This window comes from Mustelus asterias, chromosome 2 (assembly GCF_964213995.1).
Source record: "Mustelus asterias chromosome 2, sMusAst1.hap1.1, whole genome shotgun sequence".
Lineage (NCBI taxonomy): Eukaryota > Metazoa > Chordata > Chondrichthyes > Carcharhiniformes > Triakidae > Mustelus > Mustelus asterias.
In genome coordinates, this window is record NC_135802.1 from 142,695,421 (window position 1) to 142,721,235 (window position 25,815).

Consider the following 25,815-nt stretch of genomic DNA (forward strand, 5'->3'; position numbering starts at 1 on the left):
TAAAGTTTATTTATTAGTCACAAGTAAGGCTTACATTAACACTGCAATGAAGTTACTGTGAGGCGCCACACTCTGGCGCCTGTTCAGGTCAATGCACCTAACCAACACATCTTTCAGAATGTGGGAGGAAACCGGAGCACCCGGAGGAAACCCACGCAGACACGGGGAGAGTGTGCAAACTCCACACAGACAGTGACCCAAGCCGGGAATCGAACCTGGGTCCAGGTTAATGATTAATTAATGATCTTGCAATTCAGGATCCTTTCGGAAGAAGCGATCACAGTATGGTTGAATTTAAACTAGAGATGGAGCGTGAGAAGGTAAAATCCAAACCAGTGTCTTGTGCTTTAACAAAGGAGACTACAAAGGGGTGAGGGAGGCGTTGGCTAAGGTCGACTGGGAGCAAAAACTTTATAGTGGGACAATTGAGAAACAGTGGAGGACTTTCAAAGCGATCTTTCACAGTGCTTAGCAAATGTATATACCAGTGATAAGGAAGGACTGCAGCAAAAGAGATAACCAGCCATGGATATCGAAGGAAATAAAGGAGGGTATCAAATTGAAAGAAAATGCATACAAAGTGGCAAAGATTAGTGGGAACGTAGAGGATTGGGAAATCTTTAAAGGTCAACAGGAAGCCACGAGAAAAGCTAGAAAGAAAAGTAAGATGGATTATGAGAGTAAACTAGTTCAGAATATAAAAACAGATAGCATAAGTTTCTACAAATATATAAAATGAAAAAGAGTGGCTAAAGTAAACATTGGTCCTTTAGCGGATGAGAAGGGGGATGTAATAACTGGAAATGAGAAAATGGCTGAGGCATTGAACAGGTATTTTGTGTCGGTCTTCACAGTGGAAGACACAAATAACATGCCAAAAATTGATGACAGGAAGGCTATGGCAGGTGAGGACCTAGAAACTATTATCACGAAAGAGGTAATGTTGGGCAAGTTAATGGGGCTAAAGGTAGACAAGTCTTCTGGTCCTGATGGAATGCATCCCAGGGTACTAAAAGAAATGGCGGGAGAAATAGCAAATTCACTAGTGGTAATTTACCAAAGTTTGCTGGACTTTGGGGTGGTACCCGCAGATTGGAAAACAGCAAATGTGACGCCACTGTTTAAAAAAGGAGAGAGACAAAAGGCAGGTAACTATAGGCCGGTTAGTTTAACTTCTGTAGGAGGGAAAATGCTTGAATTTATCATCAAGGAAGAAATAGTGAGACATCTGGATATAAATTGTCCCATTGGTAAGACGCAGCATGGGTTCATGAAGGGAAGGTCATGTTTGACTAATTTGGTGGAATTCTTTGAGAACATTACATGTGCAGTGGACAATGGGGAACCTGTGGATGTGGTGTATCTGGATTTCCAGAAGGCATTTGACAAGGTGCCGCACCAAAGACTGCTTCATAAGATAAAGGTGGACGGTGTTACGGGTAATGTATTAGCATGGATAGAGGATTGGTTAACTAACAGAAAGGAAAGAGTGGGGGTAAATAGGTGTTTTTCTGGTTAGCGATCAGTGACTAGTGGTGTGCCTCAGGGACCAGTAATAGAGATTTACAGCATGGAAACAGGCCCTTCGGCCCAACTTATCCATGCCACCCTTTTTTTAAAAATCCCTAAACTAATCCCAATTGCCCACATTTGGCCCATATCCCTCTATACCCATCATACCCATGTAACTATCTAAATGCTTTTTAAAAGATAAAATTGTACCCGCCTCTACTACTACCTCTGGCAGCTTGTTCCAGACATTCACCACCCTCTGTGTGAAAAAATTGCCCCTCTGGACACTTTTGTATCTCTCCCCTCTCACCTTAAACCTATGCCCTCTAGTTTTAGACTCCCCTACCTTTGGGAAAATATATTGACTATCTACCTTGTTTATGTCCCTCGTTATTTTATAGACCTCTATAAGGTCACCTCTCAGCCTCCTACGCTCCAAAGAAAAAAGTCCCAGTCTATTCAGCCTCTCCTTATAACTCAATCCATCAAGTCCCGGTAGCATCACAGTAAATCTTTTCTGCACTCTTTCTAGTTTAATAATATCCTTTCTATAATAGGGTGACCAGAATTGCACGCAGTATTCCAAGTGTGGCCTTAACAATGTCCTGTACAACTTTAATAAGACGCCCGACTCCTGTATTCAATGTTCTGACCGAAAAAACCAAGCATGCCGAATGCCTTCTTCACCACTCTGTCCACCTGTGACTCCACTTTCAAGGAGCTATGAACATGTACCCCTAGATCTCTTTGTTCTGTAACTCTCCCCAACGCCTTACCATTAACTGAGTAAGTCCTGCCCTGGTTCAAACTACCAAAATGCATCACCTCGCATTTGTCTAAATTAAACTCCATCTGTCATTCGTCAGCCCACTGGCCCAATTGATCAAGATCCCACTGCAATTGGAGATAACCTTCCTCACTGTCCACCATGCCACCAATCTTGGTGTCATCTGCAAACTTACTAACCATGCCCCCTATATTCTCATCCAAATCATTAATATAAATGACAAATGACAGTGGGCCAAGCACTGATCCCTGAGGCACACTGCTGGTCACAGGCCTCCAGTTTGAAAAACAACTCTCTACAACCACCCTCTGGCTCCTGTCAAGAAGCCAATTTTGTATCCAAATAGATACCTCACCCTGGATCCCTTGAGATTTAACTTTACGCAACAACCTACCATGCGGTACCTTGTCAAAGGCCTTGCTAAAGTCCATGTCGACAATATCAACTGCACTGCCCTCATCTCCCTTCTTGGTTACCCCTTCAAAAAACGCAATCAAATTTGTGAGACATGATTTTCCACTCACAAAGCCATGCTGACTGTCCCTAATCAGTCCTTGCGTCTCTAAATGCCTGTAGATCCTGTCTCTCAAAATACCTTCCAACAATTTACCCACCGCAGATGTGAGGCTCACTGGCCTGTAGTTCCCAGGCTTTTCCCTGCAGCCCTTTTTAAACAAAGGCACAACATTTGCCACTCTCCAATCTTCAGGCATCTCACCCGTGACTATCGATGATTCAAATATCTTGGCGAGGACCCGCAATTTCCTCCCTCGCCTCCCACAACGTCCTGGGATACACTTCATCAGGTCCCGCAGATTTATCTACCTTGATGCGCTTTAAGACTTCCAGCACTTCCTTCTCTGTAATATGTACACTCCTTAACACATCAATATTTATTTCCCCAAGTTCCCTAACATCCATGCTTTTCTCAACAGTAAATACTGATGAGAAATATTCATTCAGTGTTGGGACCGCAATTGTTTACGATTTACATAGATGATTTGGAATGTGTCAAAATTCGCAGATGATACTAAGATGAGTGGCAGAGCAAAGTGTGCAGAGGATGCTGAAAGTCTACAAAGGGATATAGATAGTCTAAGTGAGTGGGTGAGGGTCTGGCAGATGGAGTACAATGTTGGTAAATGTGAGGTCATCAATTTTGGTTGGAATAACAGCAAAATGGACTATTATTTAAATGGTAAAAGATTGCAGCATGCTGCTGTGCAGAGGGACCTGGGTGTCCTTGTGCAAGAATCACAAGAAGTTGGTTTGCAGGTGCAGCAGGTAATTAAGAAGGCAAATGGAATTTTGTCCTTCATTGCTAGAGGGATGGAGTTTAAAAACAGTGAGGTTATGTTGTAGCTGTATAAGGTGCTGGTGAGGCCACAGCTGGGGCACTATGTACAGTTTTGGTCTCCTTACTTGAGAAAGGATATACTGGCACTGGAGGGGGTGCAGAGGAGATTCACTCGGTTGATTCCGGAGTTGAGAGAGTTGGCTTATGAGAAGAGACTGAGTAGACTGGGGCTATACTCATTGGAATTCAGAAGAATGAGGGGAGATCTTATGGAAACATATAAGATTATGAAGGGAAGTTGTTTCCACTGGCAGGTGAAACTAGAACTAGGGGGCATGGCCTCAAAATAAGGGGAAGCAGATTTAGGACTGAGTTGAGGAGGAACTTCTTCACACAAAGGGTTGTGAATCTGTGGAATTCCCTGCCCACTGAAGCAGTTGAGGCTACCTCATTGAATGTTTTTAAGGCAAGGATAGGTAAATTTTTGAACAGTAAAGGAATTAAGGGTTATGGTGAGCGGGCGGGTAAGTGGAGCTGAGTCCACGAAAAGATGAGCAATGATCTTATTGAATGGCGGAGCAGGCTCCAGGGGCCAGATGGCCTACTCCTGCTCCTAGTTCTTATGTTCTTATGTCCCTGGCACTGGGAGGCAGCAGTGCTAACCACTGTGCTACCGTCCCGCCGATGACCCTCCTGTACGTGTGGTCACCGAGGACATGAGAAGTGCTTATCACCTCATGTAGAAGAGAGGCGGTTTGTCTGCTTGGAAATTTAGGTGCATATTCTAAAAGACAGTGTGCTCAGCCTGAGGCTTTGCTGAATGGAACGACCATGGGGCACGGAACTGTCAGGTGTATGAAGTCAGATGGCAGGCAATATGGATTATGTGCTCAAACATCCTTCTCACTGAGCAACTGTTGGGGGTAAAGAAGGCAAAATATATGCTGGCCTTCATAGTGAGAGGATTTGAGTGTAGGGATGGGGATGTTTTGCTGCAATTGTATAGGGTGTTGTTAGGCCACACCTTGAGTATTGTGTGCAGTTTTGGTGTCCTTACCTGAGGAAGGATGTCCTTGCTGTCGAGGGAGTACAGCGAAGGTTTACCAGGCTGATTCCTGGGATGGCAGGTCTGTCATATGAGGAGAGACTAAGTCGGTTAGGATTATATTCACTGGAGTTCAGAAGAGTGAGGGGGATCTCATAGAAACTTATAAAATTCTAACACGGTTCGACAGGGTAGATTCAAAAAGAATGTTTCCAATGGTGGGGGAGTCCAGAACTAGGGGTCATAGTCTTAGGATAAAAGGTAAACCTTTTAGAACTGAGGTGAGGAGAAATTTCTTCACCCAGAAGGTGGTGAATGTGTGTAATTCACTACCTCAAAATGTAGTTGAGGCCAAAATGTTGTCTGATTTCAAGAAGAAATTAGATATAGCTCTTGGGGCTAAAGACGTTAAAGGATATGGGAGCAAGGGAGGATCAGGATATTGAATTCGATGAAAATGAATGGCAGAGCAGGCTCGAAGGGCCGAATGGCCTACTCCTGCTTCTTGTTTCTATGTTTCTGGAATAGACCCACTTAGATTGGATTCCCATACATGTTGGGAAGCATACTGCACTGGACCGCTGTCCAGTGCTTGCTGCATACCACCAAACCCCATGCCAGTGTCACTGTATTCTGCACTCATTTCCAGTTCAAATGTGAATGGTGCTGTTGTGATTTTTGTTCTTTGACTCAGCAACTCCACTTTGAAGTTTTTAACGTTTATTTATTGGTGTCACAAGTAGGCTTACATTGATACTGCAATAAAGTTACTGTGAAAATCCACTAGTTGCCATACTCCGGCACCTGTTCGGGTACATTGAGGGAGGATTCAGCATGGCCAATGCACCTAACCAGCACCTCTTTCAGACTGTGGAAGGAAACCGGAGCACCCGGAGGAAACCCATGTAGATATGGGGAGAACATGCAGACTCCGCACAGACAGTGACCCAAGCCGAGAATCGAACCCCGGTCCATGGCGCTGTGAGGCAGCAATGCTAGCCGCCGTGCCGAGCCCATCTGGGTTATTCTAAATACATAATTACACATCCATTGGGCATTATTGTCTGGACATCAAGCATTAAGCACTAATTAGCATGTATGAACATGTTGTAACGTATTATCTAAATCCTGCTACGTATGAAAATTAATATGATAAATCACAGTTGGTCAGTGCATCCTACATACAACAGCCAATTCTCAAAGCCTAGAATTGTCTGTCAGGGCGAATCTACTATGCTGCCATCATTTATAGTGAATGGTTTGTGTACATTAGGTACATTATGAATTTTATTCTGAGCTCTATATATACAGATTTTGTCCTTAAACGTGAGAATTGTATTGACTAAGACAGGGTGATTTGACCCATGGAAGCGCTTGGCCGTTGTGGTGGTGCTGCGTGAATGGCTAATTCTGCTTAATTTCCCATACATCTGACTGCCTATAGCCTTGCTCTTGGGTTGCCAACCCTCCAGGATTGTTAAAGACCAGTCTCCTGGACACTGTTGCAAGTAACCTGGGAGAAAAATCATTGTGGCCTTAAAAAAAATGTGCAACTTTTATTTTCTTTGACACTTCTTTACTGGTTTTAAAAATATTGAAGGAAAATGGGAAAAGCTTGTTTGACCCGAAGGGGCAGTTGACAGATTATCTTTTAGAAACCTCCAGGAACGCATCCAACCAGAGTTGGCAACCCGTCCTTGCTCATATTCCTGCCTGAAATATTTTTGCATGTATCTCCTCTATGACTGTATTGCTCCTTCATGTTCATGTATCTCCACAGTAATAGTTATTTTATTTCTTTAACTGTGCAATAAATCTCACCACATCCTGAACTGTAGGACCTCTTCCAGTAACACATTGCTGCATTTGTTGCACAGTTTCTGCATTAACTTGCAAGTCTAACAAACAAACACCTGGGATGTCTTGTAAGCACCTGCAGGGCTTGGTTCTGAAGTTTGGCTTTCCTCTGCCCTTGGTTAGTCTTTTTGTTCAAAGTTGGCCCTGGCCCAGAGGTAGCACTTTCACCTTTGAGTCAGAGGGTTGTTAGTTCAAATCCCACTTCATCGATTTGAACACCTTGGGCCAGAATCTCCGACCTCACCCGCAGCTGGGATTCTCCAGTCCCGCTGCAGTAAGTGGAGATTTGGTTGAGCACCAAATTCTCCGTTCTCATTGGCCGTGACGGCGGGGCATGAATGACTGGAGAATTCCAGCCACGATCTAGGCTGATACTTCAGTACTGAGGGAGTGCTATGCTATTAGAAATTCCATCATTTTGTTAAAACCCTAAACCAAGGTCTCACCAACTCTCCCAGATATAAATGTTTCCAGGGGCTGGAACTTCTGGTAACCTGGCCAATATTTATCCCTCTAACAATATTGCTAAATTAAAGATATTCTGGTATTATCACATTGCTATTTGTGGGACCTTGCTGTATGCAAAAATGCTGCTAGTGTCTCCTACATTGCATCAGTGACTATACTTCAAAAGGTACTTAATTAGTTGTGAAGAATTTTTTCATAGTAACTTAGAATCCTGCAGTGCAGAAGGAGGCCATTTGGCCCATTGAGTCTGCACCGACCACAATCCCACCCAGGCCACATCCCCATAACCCCAAGCTAGTCCCCCTGACACTAAGGGGCAATTTAGCATGGCCAATCCACCTAACCCGCACATCTTTGGACTGTGGGAGGCAACCGGAGCACCCGGAAGAAACCCAGGCAGACATGGGGAGAATGGGCAAACTCCACACAGACAGTGACCCAAGCTGGGAATTGTACCCGGGTCCCTGGGGCTGTGAGGCAGCAGCGCTAACCACTGTGCCACACATGGAGCCATGGAAGCAAATTTAAAAGCAAATCTTTCTTACTTTCTAAATAAACAGTTGCAATCCATAGCTTCTCTAAATTTTGATATACTTGCTTCAGTGGCGTACCAGCTACTTGATAAATGTCAAAGGGTGAAGGCACATTGTGAATAGGTTTTAAATGCTGCCAATCAAACTGCGCTCAGGAAAACCATATTTTAAAACTGCATTTCTCCATTTGACTGGTTTGAAATTCGGAAAACAGCTTTTTAACCTCCTTTTTGACAAAAAAAATGTGACAACTGTTTTTCAAAATAATCTGCATGTTTTGCACAGAAATGCTGCGAAATGTTACTGTTGTAAAAGAGGGATGTGAAATGTACAGATTTATTTAATTGCTGGGACTGGTGATTATATATTTGTGTGGAGTTTTGAGGTCTGCTTGTACTGTTGTTAATCCATTAATTTAACTCAGATGTTTCACAGGGCCCTTGGTATTCTTTCCTATTCTGTTCCTTCCGCACAGCAGTTCCATCCTTTGCCCACCGACCAACACTAATGATTTCACACTACTCTAATCAACTTCCTTAACATTACATGCTCCCAATGGACACAACTTCTCTCTCAATCCAAATCAATACAGCTTGTTCGCCCTTCAATCATCCAGTGGAAATCTCGTTTCCTTCAATTTTTCAAAGGCACAGTTTCCTTGCGAGTCAAACCAATGCATATAGCTCTTCCTGTAGTACATGTTTCACCCACATCCTTAGCCTCCGGTATCAAGAAAAACTCCCACATCACCTTCACTGCTGAAGTTGCCTCCAAGAAGCCTATTTTGGTTCTTTATGCTCTGCACTTCCTTGCCCATAACTCTAGTGTGAAGCTTAAGCACTTTCAAGACGAGAATGTTGTTGCTGTATTGAAGAAGGTTGGTTTAACATCTCTGGTAATCTCAACCAGATATGAGGAAAAATAAATCTGTTGTTTCAGCTCTAACCCCCAACCTTTTACTGTCTACCTTAACCTTTTTTTATTGCTCCCGATTTTATCCTGAGCATCACGGTTCCTCGCCTCTGAACTCTTTCTTTTTTCCTCTTCCAAATTGCCTCAACTCCATCCAGTGCATTCTTCCACACATTCGTCCCCACTTCATTGAAATCAGAACTCAGCACCTGAGCTTCGCAGATTCATCTTCTCCAGTACCTCAATGCTATAAGATTCTTTACCTTCTTCAATCTTTCTTCCCTTCTACGATTTGAAAAATTCAGGCTGAAGTACCTCCAATTTACTTTGAATCATAGAATCCCCACAGTGCAGAAGGAGGCCATTTGGCCCATCGAGCCTGCACCAAGAACAGTCCCACCCAGACCCTATCCCCATAACCCCACCTATTTACCCTGCTAATCCCCCTGACACTAAGGGGCAATTTAGCACGGCCAATCAACCTAACCTGCACATCTTTGAACTGCCGGAGGAAACCCACGTAGACACGGGGAGAATATGCAGACTCCACACAGACAGTAACCCGAGGCCGGAATTGAACCGGGTCCCTGGCGCTGTGAGGCAGCAGTGCTAACCACTGTGCCATCCCTTTGCTTTGCAGTCAGTCTTGTTCATGCCTACATTACGGGCCTCCATCTGGTATTCACAGTAAGAAAAAAGGCAGACAGGAAATTAAATGCAAATCCAAAGAATGGTGTTATTTTAAAAAGGTGGGAGGAAGAAACCAGGAAATTACAGACCTTTTAGTCTAACATCTGCTATGGGGAAGTTATTGGAATCTGTAATTAAGGACAGAGTGACTAGGCACTTAAAAAAATTTAAGCTGATTAGAGAGCGTCAATTTGGATTTGTTAAGAGTAATTCATGACTAACAAATCTAATTGACTTTTTTTGAGGAAGTAAGTAACACAGTGTGGGAGGCCCTGTGGTGCAGTAATAGCGTTCCCTACCTCTGGGCCAGAAGCTCTGGATTTAAGTCCCACTTCAGAATTTGATGGCTGTGGAAGGTGCATGGCCAAGCACCTGTAAATCTTTCCAATACACCCAATCACAGGCGGTAAGAGTGGGAGAGTCTCCTGGTCAACGATTTTGCAATCATAGACCAATCCAGTGGAAGTCCATGGTTGCCATGGTACCTGAAGGAGGAAGAGGAGAAACTGATAGGGGAATGTCTATGGACGTAGATGGATTTCAATGGAGGTTATCCATTTTTGGAACAAAAGAGGATAGATCTGGATGTGTTTTATAGTCTAACACCACGAACAGTGGAGGTCCAGATAGATTTAAGGGTCTATGTAGAGAGATCACTAAAATGTAGGTGCAAAAAACATCAAAAAGGCTAATAGGATGTTACCTTTTTTAACTAGAAGTCTAGACTGTAAAAGAGGGAAAGTTTTGCTACAGCTTCTACATTACAACGTCACTGTGGAGGACTTAATACAATTCTGGGCACCACACCTTAGGAAGAACTTATTGTCCTTGGAAGAAGTGTAATGTCGATTCACCAGAATATTATGAAGATTCTAAGAGTTCGATTTTGAGGAGAGATTGCATAAACAAGGTTTGTCTTCCCTGGGACATCAAAGATTAAGGAGTGGTTTGTTTGCAATTTGAGGATTTGGAAAGGTTAGATTGATAAAAACGTTTTCCGCTGGCGAGGCAGTCTGGAACCAGGGCACATATCCTTAAATTTAGAGCCAGGAGAGATGTTAGGAACTGTCTTTCACAAAAAATAATGGATGGTCATTTAATAATAAATTTGAAATCTGAGATTGATTTTTATTTTTTCCCATGAGAGATATTAAGGGATGTGGAAACAAGGCAGGAAGGGGGAGTTCGGATGCAGACCAGCACAATCTGATTGAATGATGCATAAGACTCAAGAGGCTGACTGACCCACCCCTGTTCTTATGCCGTCCATTAATTCATCACTGTTTACACGTTTCCTCAGCTGATGTGTATTTATCTACAGTGCTACTATTCCTCCCCTCATTGTACTCTGAACCACTTCATTTGTATATGTGCTTTGCATTGCAAGATCATAACAAAATGGCAGATGGGTCATATTCTGGAGTCATTTAATTGATAAATTTAGAGCGATGAAAATGACTCATTGATATGAGATTGAACAGCATTATCAAAGCAGCGCCACATGAAGTTTGGTTTCTACATGGCGAGGTACATAATGCCCATGTTCTAAAGCTCACTGACTGTAGCTAAGAACCAAACCGGAGACAAGAGATGACACAGATCTCACCTATTCAGGACGTCTATTTATCATGTGGTAAAGGTTGTGCATTGTTTCTGTTGGACGGTTCAGAATCATTCAGTATCACTTCAATATATTCCCACAGGGAGTTTGGTTGGCGGGATCCAGAGCTGCCAGAGGTCATCCAGATGTTGCAGCATCAGTTTCCTTCAGTGCAGTCCAATGCAGCAGCCTACCTGCAACACTTGTGCTTTGGAGACAATAAGATCAAAGCGGAGGTGAGTACACTGTGCACATTACCCGTACAGTTTAAATGAATAATCTCCTCCTTAGAAGCAGCAAAGTTCAACCTGCCGGCAGTCAGCTGTGCTTAGCAATTATTTACCCATTAGACGATTTGCTTAACGCTTTTCCATCACAAATGGTGGAACTGAAACCCGCTTATGAAGTCCGCCCACGTGCCAACAATAGTTACAGTCAATCCCTAATCAGCATCAAAAGTAATTATTATTTATTTTGGAATCAACGTAAGGTGATATTTGTTAATTATGCCTTCAAACGCCATTCACTCAGTTTCCCATCGGCTGAGGAGGTGACTAAGCAACAAGGAAAAATGAAAATTTACCGAGTGTGTGATGATGCCAGGTTTACAATCTATTGTGGGAAACAGTTGCCAGTGGACGCAGCATTGGAATGTGGTGTGCCTGTTGACGGGCTGTGTTTACTTTGTTTATGCTATTGTAGGATTTCGGGGTCCTATCAACAACACTGGAATATTTAATAACCACGAGGCAATGTTGTACATCCTCAGTTTCTCAAAACTCACATTAGGCCGCCCTCTCCTCCCACTTTTTAGGAAAGCTCTGATGGACAATGTGCAAACTCCCATGAGTGATAACCCTTTGACATACATTGGTTTAGAAATTGTCACTAGCAGCGGACCTGCCAGTCTTGGAGCTCGGTAGGTCGGCCATGGCTCAGGGGTAGCATTCCTGTCTCTGAGTCAGAGGTTCAAGTCCTATTCCAGGGGCTTGAGCCCATAAAGCATACTGACATATCAATGGAATACAGTCGAAGTTGCTGTCTTTCAGGTGAAACCCCATTTGCCCTATCAGGTGGATTCTATGGCACTATTGAAGAGGAGCAGGACTTTTATCCCTGGTGTACTAGCTATTTTTTACGCCAATACCAATATCACTAAAGTGGATTGTCTGATCTTCATCACAGTGCTGTTTGTGGGACCTTGCAATGCATAAATTGTCTAACTTATTCTCTAGCTTACAATAGTGGCTACACTGCAAAAATACTTCATTGCTGTATAGCAATCTGGTATGCTCTGATGTCTGAATAAATGCAAATTCTTATATCCCTTTATGTATCACATCGCACTGTCTCTCAAGTTATTTTAGAGAGAGATTGACCGATGCTGTTTGCACTTATCATCGGATACAAGTGACGTCCAACACATTTATAGTTTAATGTGTTACATTTTAAAGTTTCAAACATTTTATTCACGGGATCATCCAAGGATTTATAAAAGCCAGACCGTAATCTGAACCACGTGCAATACCGGCCGGAATTCTCTGGCCATTTATGCCCCGCCACTGCTGCTGGAACTAGAGCTACCAGAAGTCATCCAGATGTTGCAGCATCAGTTCCCTTCAGTGCAGTCCAATGCAGCAGCATTAATGGAGAATTTGGCACTCAGCCAAAACTCCATTCACTACAGCGGGACTGGAGAATCCCAGCTGCGGTCAAGGTTGGAAAATCAGGTCCACCATTTGGTTTTTAAGCTAACCATCCAACCTATGTATTCGCTTGTGGGCACTTTACAAGGCAAATCATCTCTTTTATTTCCGCTGGGATTGGATATTATTAGTTTCAAGCAATCAGATTAGTTGAATGTTAGAAGGTATTAACTCAATGCTCTCCAACTGTCAGTTGCACACAAACCTTGAAGCCGATTTTTATTTTCAGATGAGCTAATTGTTCCTGCGCTGTGCAACTTACAGATATGTTCGTTCAATATTCATCCCTGAAGAAGTTTTACATATAACAAGATTAACATCAAAGGGCGCTTCTATAGCATACCCTAATGTGAAGGGACACCAAATTTTGTTGTAGCCACTTGTTTTGCAGCTAGGCTGGTTTTCCTGCTGTAAATACCTTAGCTAAGTTTATCCCCATAACTCCACATATTTACCGCACTGATTCCCCTAACCTACACATCTTCGGACACTGAGAGGCAATTTAGCATGGCCAATCCACCTAACCTGCACATCTTTGGAGTGTGGGAGGAAACCAGAGCATGCGAAGGAAATCCACGCAGATACAGGGAGAACGTGCAAACTCCACATAGTCACCCAAGGCTGGAATTGAACCCGGGTCCCTGGCGCTTTGAGGCAGCAGTGCTAACCATTGTGCCACTGTGCCACTATTTCCCTTCCTAAATGTCTCCACTCTCCTCCATTACATGTACCATACCTCTGGAATTCTCCAAGGATCTATTCTCAGCTTCCTCCTCTTTTATCACCACGTTGTTCCTTGGTGACACCATTCAAAGAGACATTGGGTATCACATGTATGCTGACAATACCCAACTCCACTGCACCACCACCTTGCGCGATCCCTCCGCCATCTCTGACTTGTAGCACTGTTCCTGACATCCAGGACTTGATAAGCAGAAATTTTCTTCAGCTAATTGTTGGTAAGACTGAACCAATAACCTTTAGGTCCCAATCTCTGACTCCATCCCTTCCCCTGACCAGTATCTGAGGCTGAACTAAATCATTCACAGCCTCCGTGTCCTGTGTGATTTGAAACTGAGCTTCCAAACACACCCCTTTACCATCAAACCTGCCTAATTCACCTCTATGGCTTAGTCTGCTTCTGCCTCCGTTTCAGCTCATCTGCCAATGGAACTCTCATCCATGGCTTGGTTACCTCTGATCTTGACCATTCCAGCGATGTTCAGGCCAGCCCTTTATTTACTAACCTCCACAAACTTAAGTTCATTCAAAACTCTGCTACCCATACCCAAGTTCACCATCACCTCTGTTCTCCACGACCTACATTGGCTCCTGGTCTGACAATATCTTGATTTTAAAGTTCCCATCCTTGCTTTCAATTTATCGAATATATGGAGTCCCGCTTGCCTTTGAGACCTTTTGAACATTCTTAATTTTCATATGTAGCCATGCCTTCGGCTGTCTACGGTACGAAGTCTCACAACACCAGGTTAAAATCCAACAGGTTTATTTGGAATCACGAGCTTTCGGAGCACTGCTCCTTCATCAGGTGAGTCAATTGATGAAGAAGCAGTGTTCCGAAAGCTCGTAAACCTGTTGGACTTTAAGAAGTCTCACAATGCCAGGTTACTGTGCCCACCCCAGTCCAATGCCAGCATCTCCACATCATTTCAGCTGTCTAGAACATGAGCGATGGAATTCTCTCTCTAAGCCTCTCTGCCCTTCTTTAAGCAGCTCCTTTCTATTTAATTTTGGATTGATATTTCATTGTTGGGAGCTCTGATTGGGACTGCCCACAGCCAATAACCAGTGGCATTGATTGACTCAGACTGCGAACCAGCCTAGAAGACGAACAATCTGAATGGTAATCAACGATTGGTTCTCAAGAAAGCTACAATCAGTTTCGAGATGAAATATATAATTAAATAGATATAAAATCTGACAAAAGTCAAAATCTAACATTCATGTCAGACAAGTGACAGGCATGGCTATGACAAACAGTCTGACTACTGCCATTCACATTCATTAGCATTACCATTGTTGAATCCTTCACCATCAGTATCCTGGGAGGATCCTCATTAACCTGAACCTTAACTGGAACAACCACATAAGGAGTGTGGCTACAAGAGCAGCTCTGAGTCGCTCCCCTGATTCTTCAAAGCCTTTCCACCAACTAGTGGTAAAGTCAGAAGTGTGATGGCATACTCAAACATTTAAGAAGCACTTTGTAGTCCATGGCAAAATAACCTATTTGTTCAGCACCCCACCCATCACATTAAATATTCAGTCCTTCTACCACGACAGTGGCTCATAAATTCCACCCAGCATCAGAAAGTAATTTCCCACTGGAATTACAGCAGTGTGAAGTGCACTTACCTGCTCTGCAGAACTTTGTTCAAACCTCTGCTGGTGCTGAAGGGTCCTCGAAAGCCACACTACAGTGCAACATCAGTAAGCTGAGGGAGGCGAACATAGAAAATCAGTGTAGAAAAGTCTTTTCTATCTATATGTGGACATATATTATATTAAAATGTTATTTAACAACGTACTTAAGTCTCCCACAATGGCCCTCTTCCCAAGGCCCTCTTCCCAAGGCCCTTTCCCCAAGGCTCTCTTCCCCAAGGCCCTCTCCCCATTGCCCTCTCTCCATTAGCTGCTCCCCATGACTATCTACCATGGCCCTCTCTCCATTGCCCTTTCCCCATGACGATCTCCCCATGACGATCTCCCCATGACGATCTCCCCATGACGATCTCCCCATGACGATCTCCCCATGACGATCTCCCCATGACCCTCTCCCCATGACGCTCTCCCCATGACGCTCTCCCCATGACGCTCTCCCCATGACACTCCCCCCATGAGCCTCTCCCTCTGACGCTCTCCCCAAAACCATCTACCCATGACCCCTTCTCTATGGCCTTCTTTCCATGGCCCTCTCCCGTGACACTCTCCCCATGATGCTCTGTCCATGACGCTCACCCTATGATGCTTTCTCCATAGCCCTCTTCCCATAACCCTATCCCCTTAACCTCTCATCATGCCCTTCTCTCCATGGCCCTCTCTCCATGGCACAATCAGAGCCCACCCACCAGCAGGTGAGACCCATCCTTTCAATTGTCTCAGCAAAGTGTTTAAAAACACAGCAGGAGAACCCGCCAATGACACCGGCAGATACCGTCTGCTTTACCCACCCGGGATGACACTTGGCCAAAATTGACAAAATTCTGTTCAATGTGTTTAATTGTCTACAGGTGGTGGACATTAACTAGGAATACACTGGTGCCCCATAAATAGGAACGTAATTTGTTAGTTTGTCCCCTTTGTTAACTTGGTATCCTCAAAAGGTTTTTGGTTCTTGGAGATGGAGGTCTTGTTGGATCAGATATCAGAAAAAATCCCTGTGGAAACAGACATTCCACTCAGTTTTTAATGAAAGAAATGAAACATTCTGCCTTGACAAATAATAGAATAGAAGACTCAATGATTATCAGATTTTGAAATAAGATACTGGATATCAGCCTCAATGCAACAGGAGGATTAAAAACTGGCAGAATGGAGATAGAAATATCTTTAGCAGATTTGGCTATTACAGCAGAAGACAACATTGGAACAATAATAATGAGAAAATTAATCCCAGAAATGCCTGAGGTACAGTTGATAGGTGCTTCAGGTGTGACTTGGTGAATCATTATGCAGTGAACTGCTCAAAGCTAAGAGGCAGGGTTCTTGAAATGAGACATGACAAATAGAATTCTGAGGAAGAGGATGAATACAATTATGAATTAAAACAAATTTTACTGGCCACAAGATTTAGTCCTGTGATGAATGTGTTAGATGTAGGCTCATTTAACTGTGCAGTACTAGATAGTGCTTGCACGTAATCAGTGTAAGGGAGAGATTGGTTAAAATGTTGGGCGGAATTTTCCAGCCACTCACGCCAGTGGAATTCTCTGGTCTCACTGCAGTCAACAGAGACTTGGCTGAGCCCAAATTCTCCATCCTCCCTTGCAGCAGCAGCGGGGTGTGAATGGACAGGATTTTCTGTCTGTTTTCTTGACTCACTAAGTAGCGAGGATTGATGCACAGTTAAGGAATGTGAAGGTATTAATTGCTTTAAGATTTATCATGACAACACATTGAGGTTACAAAAGAGAGTTGTAATTCCTGTTAAAATACCTGGAGTAAACCATTTTATAAGTTTGATGTAGTATCTGGTGAGATGCCTGTGCTGTTGAGTTAAAACTTGTATGAAAATAGCATAAATGAAACTTGACATAGAGCATGATTACTCAATTATTTTGGGATGTCAGTCAATCTATTTGTAAAATATTTTAAATGTGAATCTGTACGATGGGCATACTGAGTAGAGCATATCTTTTAAATGTTATACAGATATTTGTAACTTGTGGGTTAATGTACACAATAGGAGGAGTGTTTTGCAATATAAAGCTTTGGACAGAATATAACGGCCTTTGAAATTTTGATGATAAATAGAAACTTTTTTTATTTAAAGGGAGAGAAGGGAATCTGTCAATTATGTTCAACTGTAAGTATGTGATAGGCATATTCACATGTGTAAATACAAATAGACTGAAACTGTATCTGAGGATGGTTATAAGGTGTACCTCTACAACTAAAAGCCGTGTGTGAAGATTAGCTCCAGTTCTATCCTTCTTGGGGCGAAGTGGATCAAAGGTAATGGGAAGAAAGCAGGATCAGCCATGATCATGACGATTAGCGGAGCAGCTCGAAGGGCCAAGTGGCCTCCTCCTGCTCCTATCTTCTATGTTTCTATGTTTCACCACCAGGCTTTCTGAATTATTGCACTGGGACCCCCTAAGCATCACCCCTCAGCAACGCTCCCCCAGATCTTTGTAGTGGTGAATCAATTAACTGCTACAAGTGGTCTAATTTTCTATGTCAAGGCATGGTGGAATATCAGCTTCTGTCCTCAATGCTTCAGTCTGAAGCAGAACTCAGCTTGAGATGGAGGTTAAGATAGATTTGCAGGGATCTGTTGGGATATAAAAATAACGGTAGGATGTTTGAGAGCAATATTATAGAATCATAGAATCCCTACAGTACATAGGGAGGCCATTCAGCCCATTGAGTCAGCACTGACCACAATCCCATTCAGGCCCTATTCCCGTAACCCCTGCTAATCCCTCTGACACTAGGGTCAATTTATCATGGCCAATCAACCTAACCTGCACATCTTTGGACTGGGAGGAAACCAGAGCACCCGGAAGAAACTCACGCAGACACGGGGAAAATGTGCAAACTCCACACAGCATGGCTCTGATCCATTCAAAGTTTTTCATTTGGATATAATGAAGAGCGCTTTAATCCCGGGAGTAACCAGTAATATTTGTAAAAGAGATACGTTCCCTAGCAAGCAACAAAGATAACCAAAGGACAAGATTTCAAGTTTTAAGATTTATAGTGTAACAAACAAATTAAAAGTAACATGGATCAAACATTGCTTAGCAGGCAACTAATGTTCCAAACCAAACAAAAGACACTTCTGCATTAACTAATTAACTCAATTGAAATGTGTCACGCAAAACATTATTACTTCACACCATGTTTCTGGTAGACAGGTAATAATTAAAGGTTATGTCTCAAATTAATTCCAGTTTCCGGCAGGCGCATTTCCCCTGCCACAGCAGGTCAAATCTTCCGGTGCCCTTCGAAAATTGTTCCACTCACCCTGAGTATTCCGGAGCTTCCACCAGCAAGTTCCACTGCAGTGACTCCATGGACGGGATTTTACAGCTTCGCACATCCCGAAACCATAAAATCCCACCCGAGATCAACGGACCTTCCCATGCTCCGCCCCTCGCCTACTCCGATTCCCGTAGCGGGCGGGCTGGCAAAATGCTGGCCTGTGTTCCTTAAATCTTGAAAACCCCGTTAGTCCTGATCCCTTCTTTTTGAACAAAAACACGCAACTTTTTCAAGAATTCTGCTTGATTGTTAACATCAGGTCACCCAGCTCATCACAGCGACATCTGTGGCTTCTTCCTGACAGTAATGATTCCTTTGTCTTTGTCCCAGTGTCTGCCACTGTGTCCAAAAAACCACTGTCTGTCTTCCTGTGAATGCTTTCGCTTGATGGTCAGCAGGCTTTGGTTTGGGTCACTTTCCCCATGTCAACCAGATCACATGGGCCTGTTTCTGGACAGAATTAGTATGATCACTACCCCATTATTCAGGGCATTTCAAAGAAATATTCTATTTCAAATTAAATGCGAGGATACATTTTCAAACATAACCATCTTGTAAAGTTCAATGCTGGTAAGAAGACTAATACTGGCCATGGCATTAATCCAGTATTCTTCTCAACCTGTCAGCTTCCTGCCAGGCGAGTGCGGGCTTAAAATTTGAACCATTGCCTCCATGTGAGAGATTCACGATCTTCAATTATAAATTGTCTGTCCTGTCTAACTGCATTATGGGGAATGGTTAACACAGCTCCTTATATGTTTGAGATAACATGTAAATTTATCTTCCTGATGTTCCTCACTAATGCAGAACAGAAAGCTATCTTATTTGACTCCAATTTGTAGAAAACATGAAGGGGGTTGCTCGGATTTTGATGTGTTACAGCTAGTGTCTGCTTCAGAGGATTTCTTCAGACACATTCCTTTTAATCACAAAATAGAAGGTCTTCAGTGCAAGATGGAATCCAGACACAACCCTTGTTTAATGTAGCTTCCCTAACTGTCACCTTTATCAATTTTTCACTCCGCCTCCGTAAATTTACACAGTACTACATAGAATGTATAACACAAAAAAAATGCCTTCTACCCAACTAGTCTAAGCTGGTATTTACGTTCTACATAAGCCTTCTCCCACCCCTCTTCATCTAACCCTATCACCCCATGCTTCTATTGACTTCTCCCTCATCAGTTAATCTAGATTCCCCTAAACTGCGTCTATCCGATTCACCTAAACTGCATGTTGTGGCCGTGACTTCGACACACTCACCATTATCATAGAATCTCTGCAGTGCAGAAGGAGGCCATTTGACCCATTGAGTCTGCACCGACCATAATCCCACCCAGGCCCTAATCCCGTAACCCCACTCATTATTTACTCTGCCAATCCCCCTGACACTAGGCTCAATTTAGCATGGCCAATCAACATAACCCGCACATCTTTAGACTGTGGGAGGAAACCGGAGCACCCGGAGGAAACCCACACAGACAGGGGGAGAACATGCAAACTCTGCACAAGCCCAGGCTGGGAATTGAACCTGGGGTCCTGGTGCAGTGAGGCAGCGGTGCTAACCATTGTGCCACCGTGCCGCCCCATTCTCTGGGTGAAAGGAGAAATTTATGTCTGTCATCATGCCTGGAATTGCAAACCTTCTTCATGTTTATTTTCTCATTCTCCTCACTGAACAGAGCACACTGTTGAAAGATTAATTCCACCATTTCGATTCCCCCTCTAACTCTAGATAACTATGAATGGCCATTGTGCACAGCATCGCTTGCTAGAACAGGAGATTTCATGCCTTTCACAATCTGATACTTATCACTTTCAATGTACAAAAGAACAGTTTTGATCGGATGCATCAGCATGGCCATTGTTAGTTGTCAGCGGCAGAAGGAATCTGTTATTTTTCTTTGTAAAGGCTGGAGTTAGAAATTTGAAGCAGCAGTTTCTTTTCAGTACTTCTTAGGCAACGGGTTGGTGGGTTGGCCGTTTACAACACGAATCTGATTATGTAAATTGATAGCACACTCTCCAGTCATGTCACGCACATTTTACTCTTCCACCTCGTGGCAGCTTGCGATGCATGGCGCAGTGTTTGAATAATGCAAAAGTCACAAACAGAATTTGGTTGCAAGCACGGAATTGGTGGAATTAACTTGGGTTGCTCATTGCTTAGCTTGTAGGGACTATCAGGTGGGTTAACTGGGCTATAGTCTTTAGTACTGCTGTCTTCACCCTGGGTTACATAGACAACCAAGCTGGAACATAAATCATAAGCAGTAGAAAACTCAAAAAAATGTTTTCTTCTTCAGCTTGATGTTTTGGTCCCCCCCTTATGTCTGATTGGTAAGCAAAAATGTTGAAAAGAACACTTTTTAAAATGTCCCCGGTGGCACAGTGGTTAGCACTGTTGCCTCACAGCGCCAGGGACCCGGGTTCGATTCCCGGCTTGGGTCACTGTCTGTATGGAGTTTGTACATTCTTCCGTGTCAGCGTGGGTTTCTTCCGAGTACTCCAGTTTCCTCCTACAGTCTGAAAGACGTGCTGGTTAGGTGCATTGGCCATGCTAAATTCTCCCTCAGTGTACCCGAACAGGCGCCGGAGTGTGGCGACTGGGGGATTTTCACAGTAACTTCATTGCAGTGTTAATGTAAGCCTACTTGTGACACTAATAAATAAACTGAAACTTAAACAGAAGCATAGTCAGACAAATATTGGCACCAAACCAATTATTCTTAGGACATTATAATATGTATATAATTATAATCGCACTTATTGTGACAGGTGACCAAATATCTAGTCAAAGAGTTTATGTTTATGTTATGTTTTAACAAGGGTCTTAGAGGAGAAGAGGAAAATAGAAATTTAGAGAGAATTTTCCAGAGCTTCAGGTCATGCCAACTAAAGGTATGGTTACCAACGGTGGTGCAAAGGAAGCAGGTGAAGGATAAAAGGCCAGGTTTGGAGGATCTCAGAGTAACTGGAGGGTCAGTTTTTTTTGGAAGGGCGATATCAACCTTTTACTGATTGTTGTTGAATTCTGATTTCTTTGGCTCAGTATCCGGCATTTTAAGCACACTGTTCTTGTAGAGACAACGGGTGCAATTCTCCCCCAAAAATTGTCAATGTCCAATTCATGTGAAAACTGGAGTAAATCACGCTGGTTTTTTCAGTGGGACTTCAGAGAAGAATCTCCCACACTCTGTGCGCTGCTGAGTGCACGAGCGTTATTCACTCCAGAATTCAGAGGGCGGGGCCTATTCCCGCCTGGAGAGGCTGACAGCACAGAGCTGAACGGGCCACTTCGCATGCGCTGATGGCTCATGCGCAGTGGCCCCTATCTGTCCGCCTCCTGATTGTGGGCCAGCTCAATCACTGGCCAGCTCCGTGACTCCCGCAATGCCAGCCCTCTCAACTCCCACGGCCCCTCGAACATTCCCAGGCCCAGCCCCGATCTCCAGCAGCCACCTCTAATCACCGCCACCGCCACCCGCCCCCCCCCACCCCAACCCCCGACAGTTACTCCCCGGCATCCCCGAACCCATCAGCAGGCTGAACCCCCGCCCCACCCCGATGGCCAGCCCCAATCACTGGCCTCCCTCCCCTCCCCCGCTGGTCCTGCCTGCAGAGTGGCAGCAGGACCTCCCACACCCACCCTCAGCCCACCAGGCCCTGTCCCATCAGGCCCTGCCCCTAGGCCCCATCTCCCATAGGCCCCACCTCTTTGGCACTGCCCCATGTCTGATGGGCAGTGCCAGGGTGCTCACTGGGCATTGGCACTTTGCCCCTTGGGCAGTGCTGGGGGCACAGGCTGGCATTGCCAAGGTGCCGATGTCCAGGGTCCCCCCCCTCACTGCCCAACTCTCTGGGGTGCCCCGATTGCTCCCCCTTCACTCCAGTGCGGTCTGACCACCAGCTCCCCAAAAGTGGGGAGCTACTGTAAACCCTGCTGAAGTGAAATACTCCTGGCAGGGAGGGAAAGGCTAACGGGCCTGGAGACCTTGGTCCCGGGCCCGCTAGTGATATTCAAAATAGATGTTCAAGCCTATTTAAATCATTTATGCGCTTCCCCGCGGATTTCCGGCATGGAGCTGACGTTGCCAGAAATCCGGCACAGGGAGACGCTATCGGGGCGGGACGCCCAGCGCGGAACCCACGGATCAGGCCCCGCTTAAATCTCCCAGCCCGCTGCGCTGATTTTTAACGCTGACATTTTAGCACAGCGGGATTAGGAGAATCTCAGCCAACATTTTTTGTGATGATAATGTGCTTGTAGAACAAGAGCCTTCATCTTTCCCATCAAAGATCTTCGCTGCATTTGATGATGCTTTTAAATTTATTGATGGTTGTGTTGTATATTTATTTCCTATGAGTCAAACGGTCCCCGCACAGTTGTCAATCTCTTACAGACCACGCTTGTTAATTTTTTGTGCTTGTTAATTAAGATTCCTTTTTCTTGAAACCTGGATTCCCCAAAAGTAAGTGTAATTTTCTTTTGAGAGGTCAGGCTTAGAGGAAATGAATGATCCCCTTGTCATCTGTGTAGTTACACAACTCTTTTAATTTACTGTCACCACTACAGCAACTTGCATTTCTACTGTGCCCTTATCACAGTAAAATATCTCAAAGAGCTTCACCAGGATTGTTTGAGAGATAAAATTTAACACCAAGGATCATATTAACACAGGTGACAAAAATAGGTTTCAGAGGAGGCGAGAGAGCTAGAGAGGCAGAGGGGTAAGTTTAAAGTTTTAAAGTTTATTTATTATTAGTCACAAGTAAGGCTTACAATAACACTGCAATGAAGTTACTGTCAAATTCCCCGAGTCGCCACACTCCGGCGCATGTTCGGGTCAATGCACCTAACCAGCACGTCTTTCAGACTCTGGGAAGAAACCGGAGCGCCCGGAGGAAACCCACACAGACACGGGGAGAACGTGCAAACTCCACACAGACAGTGATCCAAGCCGGGAATCGAACCCGGGTCCCTGGCGCTGTGAGGCAGCCGTGCTAACCACTGTGTCACCGTGCGGGAAGGAATTCCAGATCTTTGGGTCAAGGTAACTGAAAGTACCAGCGGTGGAGAAATGAAAATCGAAAATGCACGACAGGACAGAATTGGAGGAGGACATAGAATTCAGAGTGTTGTATGGCTAGAGGAGGCTACAGAGATAGGCAGGAGATACAGGTATAACTATTTATGTGTTTTAAACCAGGAAATGATACAACTATGGAGTTGATTTACTTCCTGTTTTTGAATTCCCGAATTTTTTTTTAATTAATCAATTTCCTCTGGCAGCAAGTTATTTGTTTACAATGCACACGCTATCTTCTCAGAGGCCTCAGCCTCTTGACTGACAGATTTTCACCTTTGCTATTGAATTACTTTCTCCAGTTCTCCTGTTATTTTCTTGCAAATCAGCAGTACCATGTCTCTCCAAAAGTCAGAATTCTTTATAATTGGCATTATTTCCTTGCTGACCTAATTCCAAATTCTTCAAATATCCCAGGAAACGGCGACTCTTCTGTTGAAGCTACAGAGTAAATTGATCTTGAATTTCTTTATAGTCGGTTTCATGCAAGTGAATCTTTTCTGACCAGATAAGCCTTGAAATTGGCTTGCGCCAGTCTGCCAGAGCCAACCGAATGTAGGAAACAAGCCGTGTTCCCGAAAGCGTAGGGGCAAGGCCTGCCTGGGCTTTGGGCTTCATTTACAGGAGGCTAATGAGCTCCAACCCAGGAAGGGTGGAAAATCCAGGAGAGATTGAGTGACAATTAGTGGATGGAGGGTGGGCACAACCTGATGAGGGAGTGGCATCATTTGATGGCATAGGGGGACAGCGGTTGTGAGGGGCCCACTGGAAGCTAGCAACAGTCATAGAATGATAGAATCACTACAGAATTGCAGATGGAGGCCACTTGGCCCATTGTGCCTGTACCAACTCTCTCACAGGGCATCTTACCCGGGTCCATCCCCCACCCTATCCCGGTAACCCCACGCATTTGCCATGCGATTCCCCCCTAACCTACACAACCCGAGACACTAAGGAGCAATTGATCATGGCCAATCAACCTAACCCACACACCTTTGGACTGTGGGAGGAAAGCGGGGCACTCGGAGGAAACCCACAGAAACACGGGGAGAACATGCAAACTTCACACAGTCAACTTAGGCTGGAATTGAATGCGGGTCCTTGGCACTGTGAGGCAGCAATGCTAACCATTGTGCCACCGTTCTGTAATGCTGGTAGGCTTGGTTTTCCTGAACACAGCTGGCCCTGGCAGGCTGGACAGTTCAGTTTGGCATAGGATGCCTCACACTGGCATAAGGCCCCTCATTCACATGAACCAACACCTTTTCTTCTGCTTTTACCAATATGGCAAGCTAACAGTCCTGTGAATATTCATCACCCACCATAATTGAACACTCTGATGCCAATTTTATACTTGCAAAATAGGTGCATATTAATAAAATTTTAAGCCTACATCTCTTTCAGATTTTTTTTCTGCTTCTTATGAGCTTTCTCACCTATTCCTGGATTAGAAAGAAATGCTCTCTGACTCATTTTGCCATGTGAGATACACAAACCAATGATTGAATGTTGAATTATTGAATGAGGGTGGCACTGTGGTTAGCACTGCTGCCTCACAGTGCCAGGGAACCAGGTTCAATTCCGGCCTCGGGTAACCGTCTGTGTGGAGTTTGCACATTCTCCCCGTGTCTGCGTGAGTTTCCTCCGGGTACTCTGGTTTCTTCCCACACTCCAAAGATGTGCGGGTTAGGTTGATTGGCCACGCTAAATTTACCTTACTTTCAGGGGGGTTAGCAGGTTAAATGGGTGGGGTTACGGAATAGGGCATGGGTGGGATGTGGTCGGTACACACTCGATGGGCCAAATGGCCTCCTTCTGTACTGTAGAGACTCTAGGATTCTATAAGGGGAGATGTGTCTAACACTGGTGCTCTGTTACCATGTTTCTTGTTGCATGTAGTGAGAAAACATGCAGGAAATCTGTACGGCTCCTTTGTCAGCTTAACATTGGCAAAGCTGGCAAAGTCATACTCGGCTCCCAGCAGAATCCCTGCTTCTATCCTCCCTTACTTATGTATGACCCTTGGCTAACATTTTCTCAATTCTCCTGCGTAAATACTCGCAGCTTTTCTAACTGCGCCTTATGGCCCAAAGGCTTAAAAAGAATGGTTTTGTGTTTAGTATAGCACCTTAGTACATCACATCGCTTCATAACCATCAAGCTACTTTTGAAGCACAGTTTTGTATTGTTGCGTAAGTAAATGTCACAGCCAACCTGAAAACAGCAAGTTTCCACAACCAGCATTGCACTGACTTTCACGGCGTTTAGTGTAAGGATAAACAAATGTTCTCTCCTCTTCTTTGAATAGTTCCTTGTAGTTGCTTTATGTCCAAACACTTGGGCAAATTCATCATTGTGAGAACACTCTTTCTATGAGCTGATCATAGCTCATTCATAAGGGCTACATCACTTGAAAGATCATAAATCATACAGTGCACATGGTCACCATGTGTCCTCTATTATATATGATACTCCATTAAAGTAGAACAGATTATAATGTGAGGGATATGACTAGTTTTAAAAGCAGCATGGTTTGCAAGTGTTTGTCTTTAAGAGTGGATGGAACTTATCGGCAGATACATTTTCTGTCACTC

The 25,815-nt window shown here is 44.1% G+C and overlaps 1 protein-coding gene across 3 annotated transcripts in view; it reads left to right on the forward strand.

Annotated features, from left to right (window-relative positions):
* Positions 1 to 25,815, forward strand: part of ctnnd2b (catenin (cadherin-associated protein), delta 2b) — a 778,554-nt gene that overhangs the window by 579,877 nt on the left and 172,862 nt on the right. For all 3 annotated transcript variants that reach the window (XM_078229049.1, XM_078229027.1, XM_078229038.1), the window contains exon 9: positions 10,805 to 10,937. In XM_078229049.1, the coding sequence (XP_078085175.1) occupies positions 10,805 to 10,937 (133 nt within the window). The remainder of the gene's footprint in view (positions 1 to 10,804; positions 10,938 to 25,815) is intronic.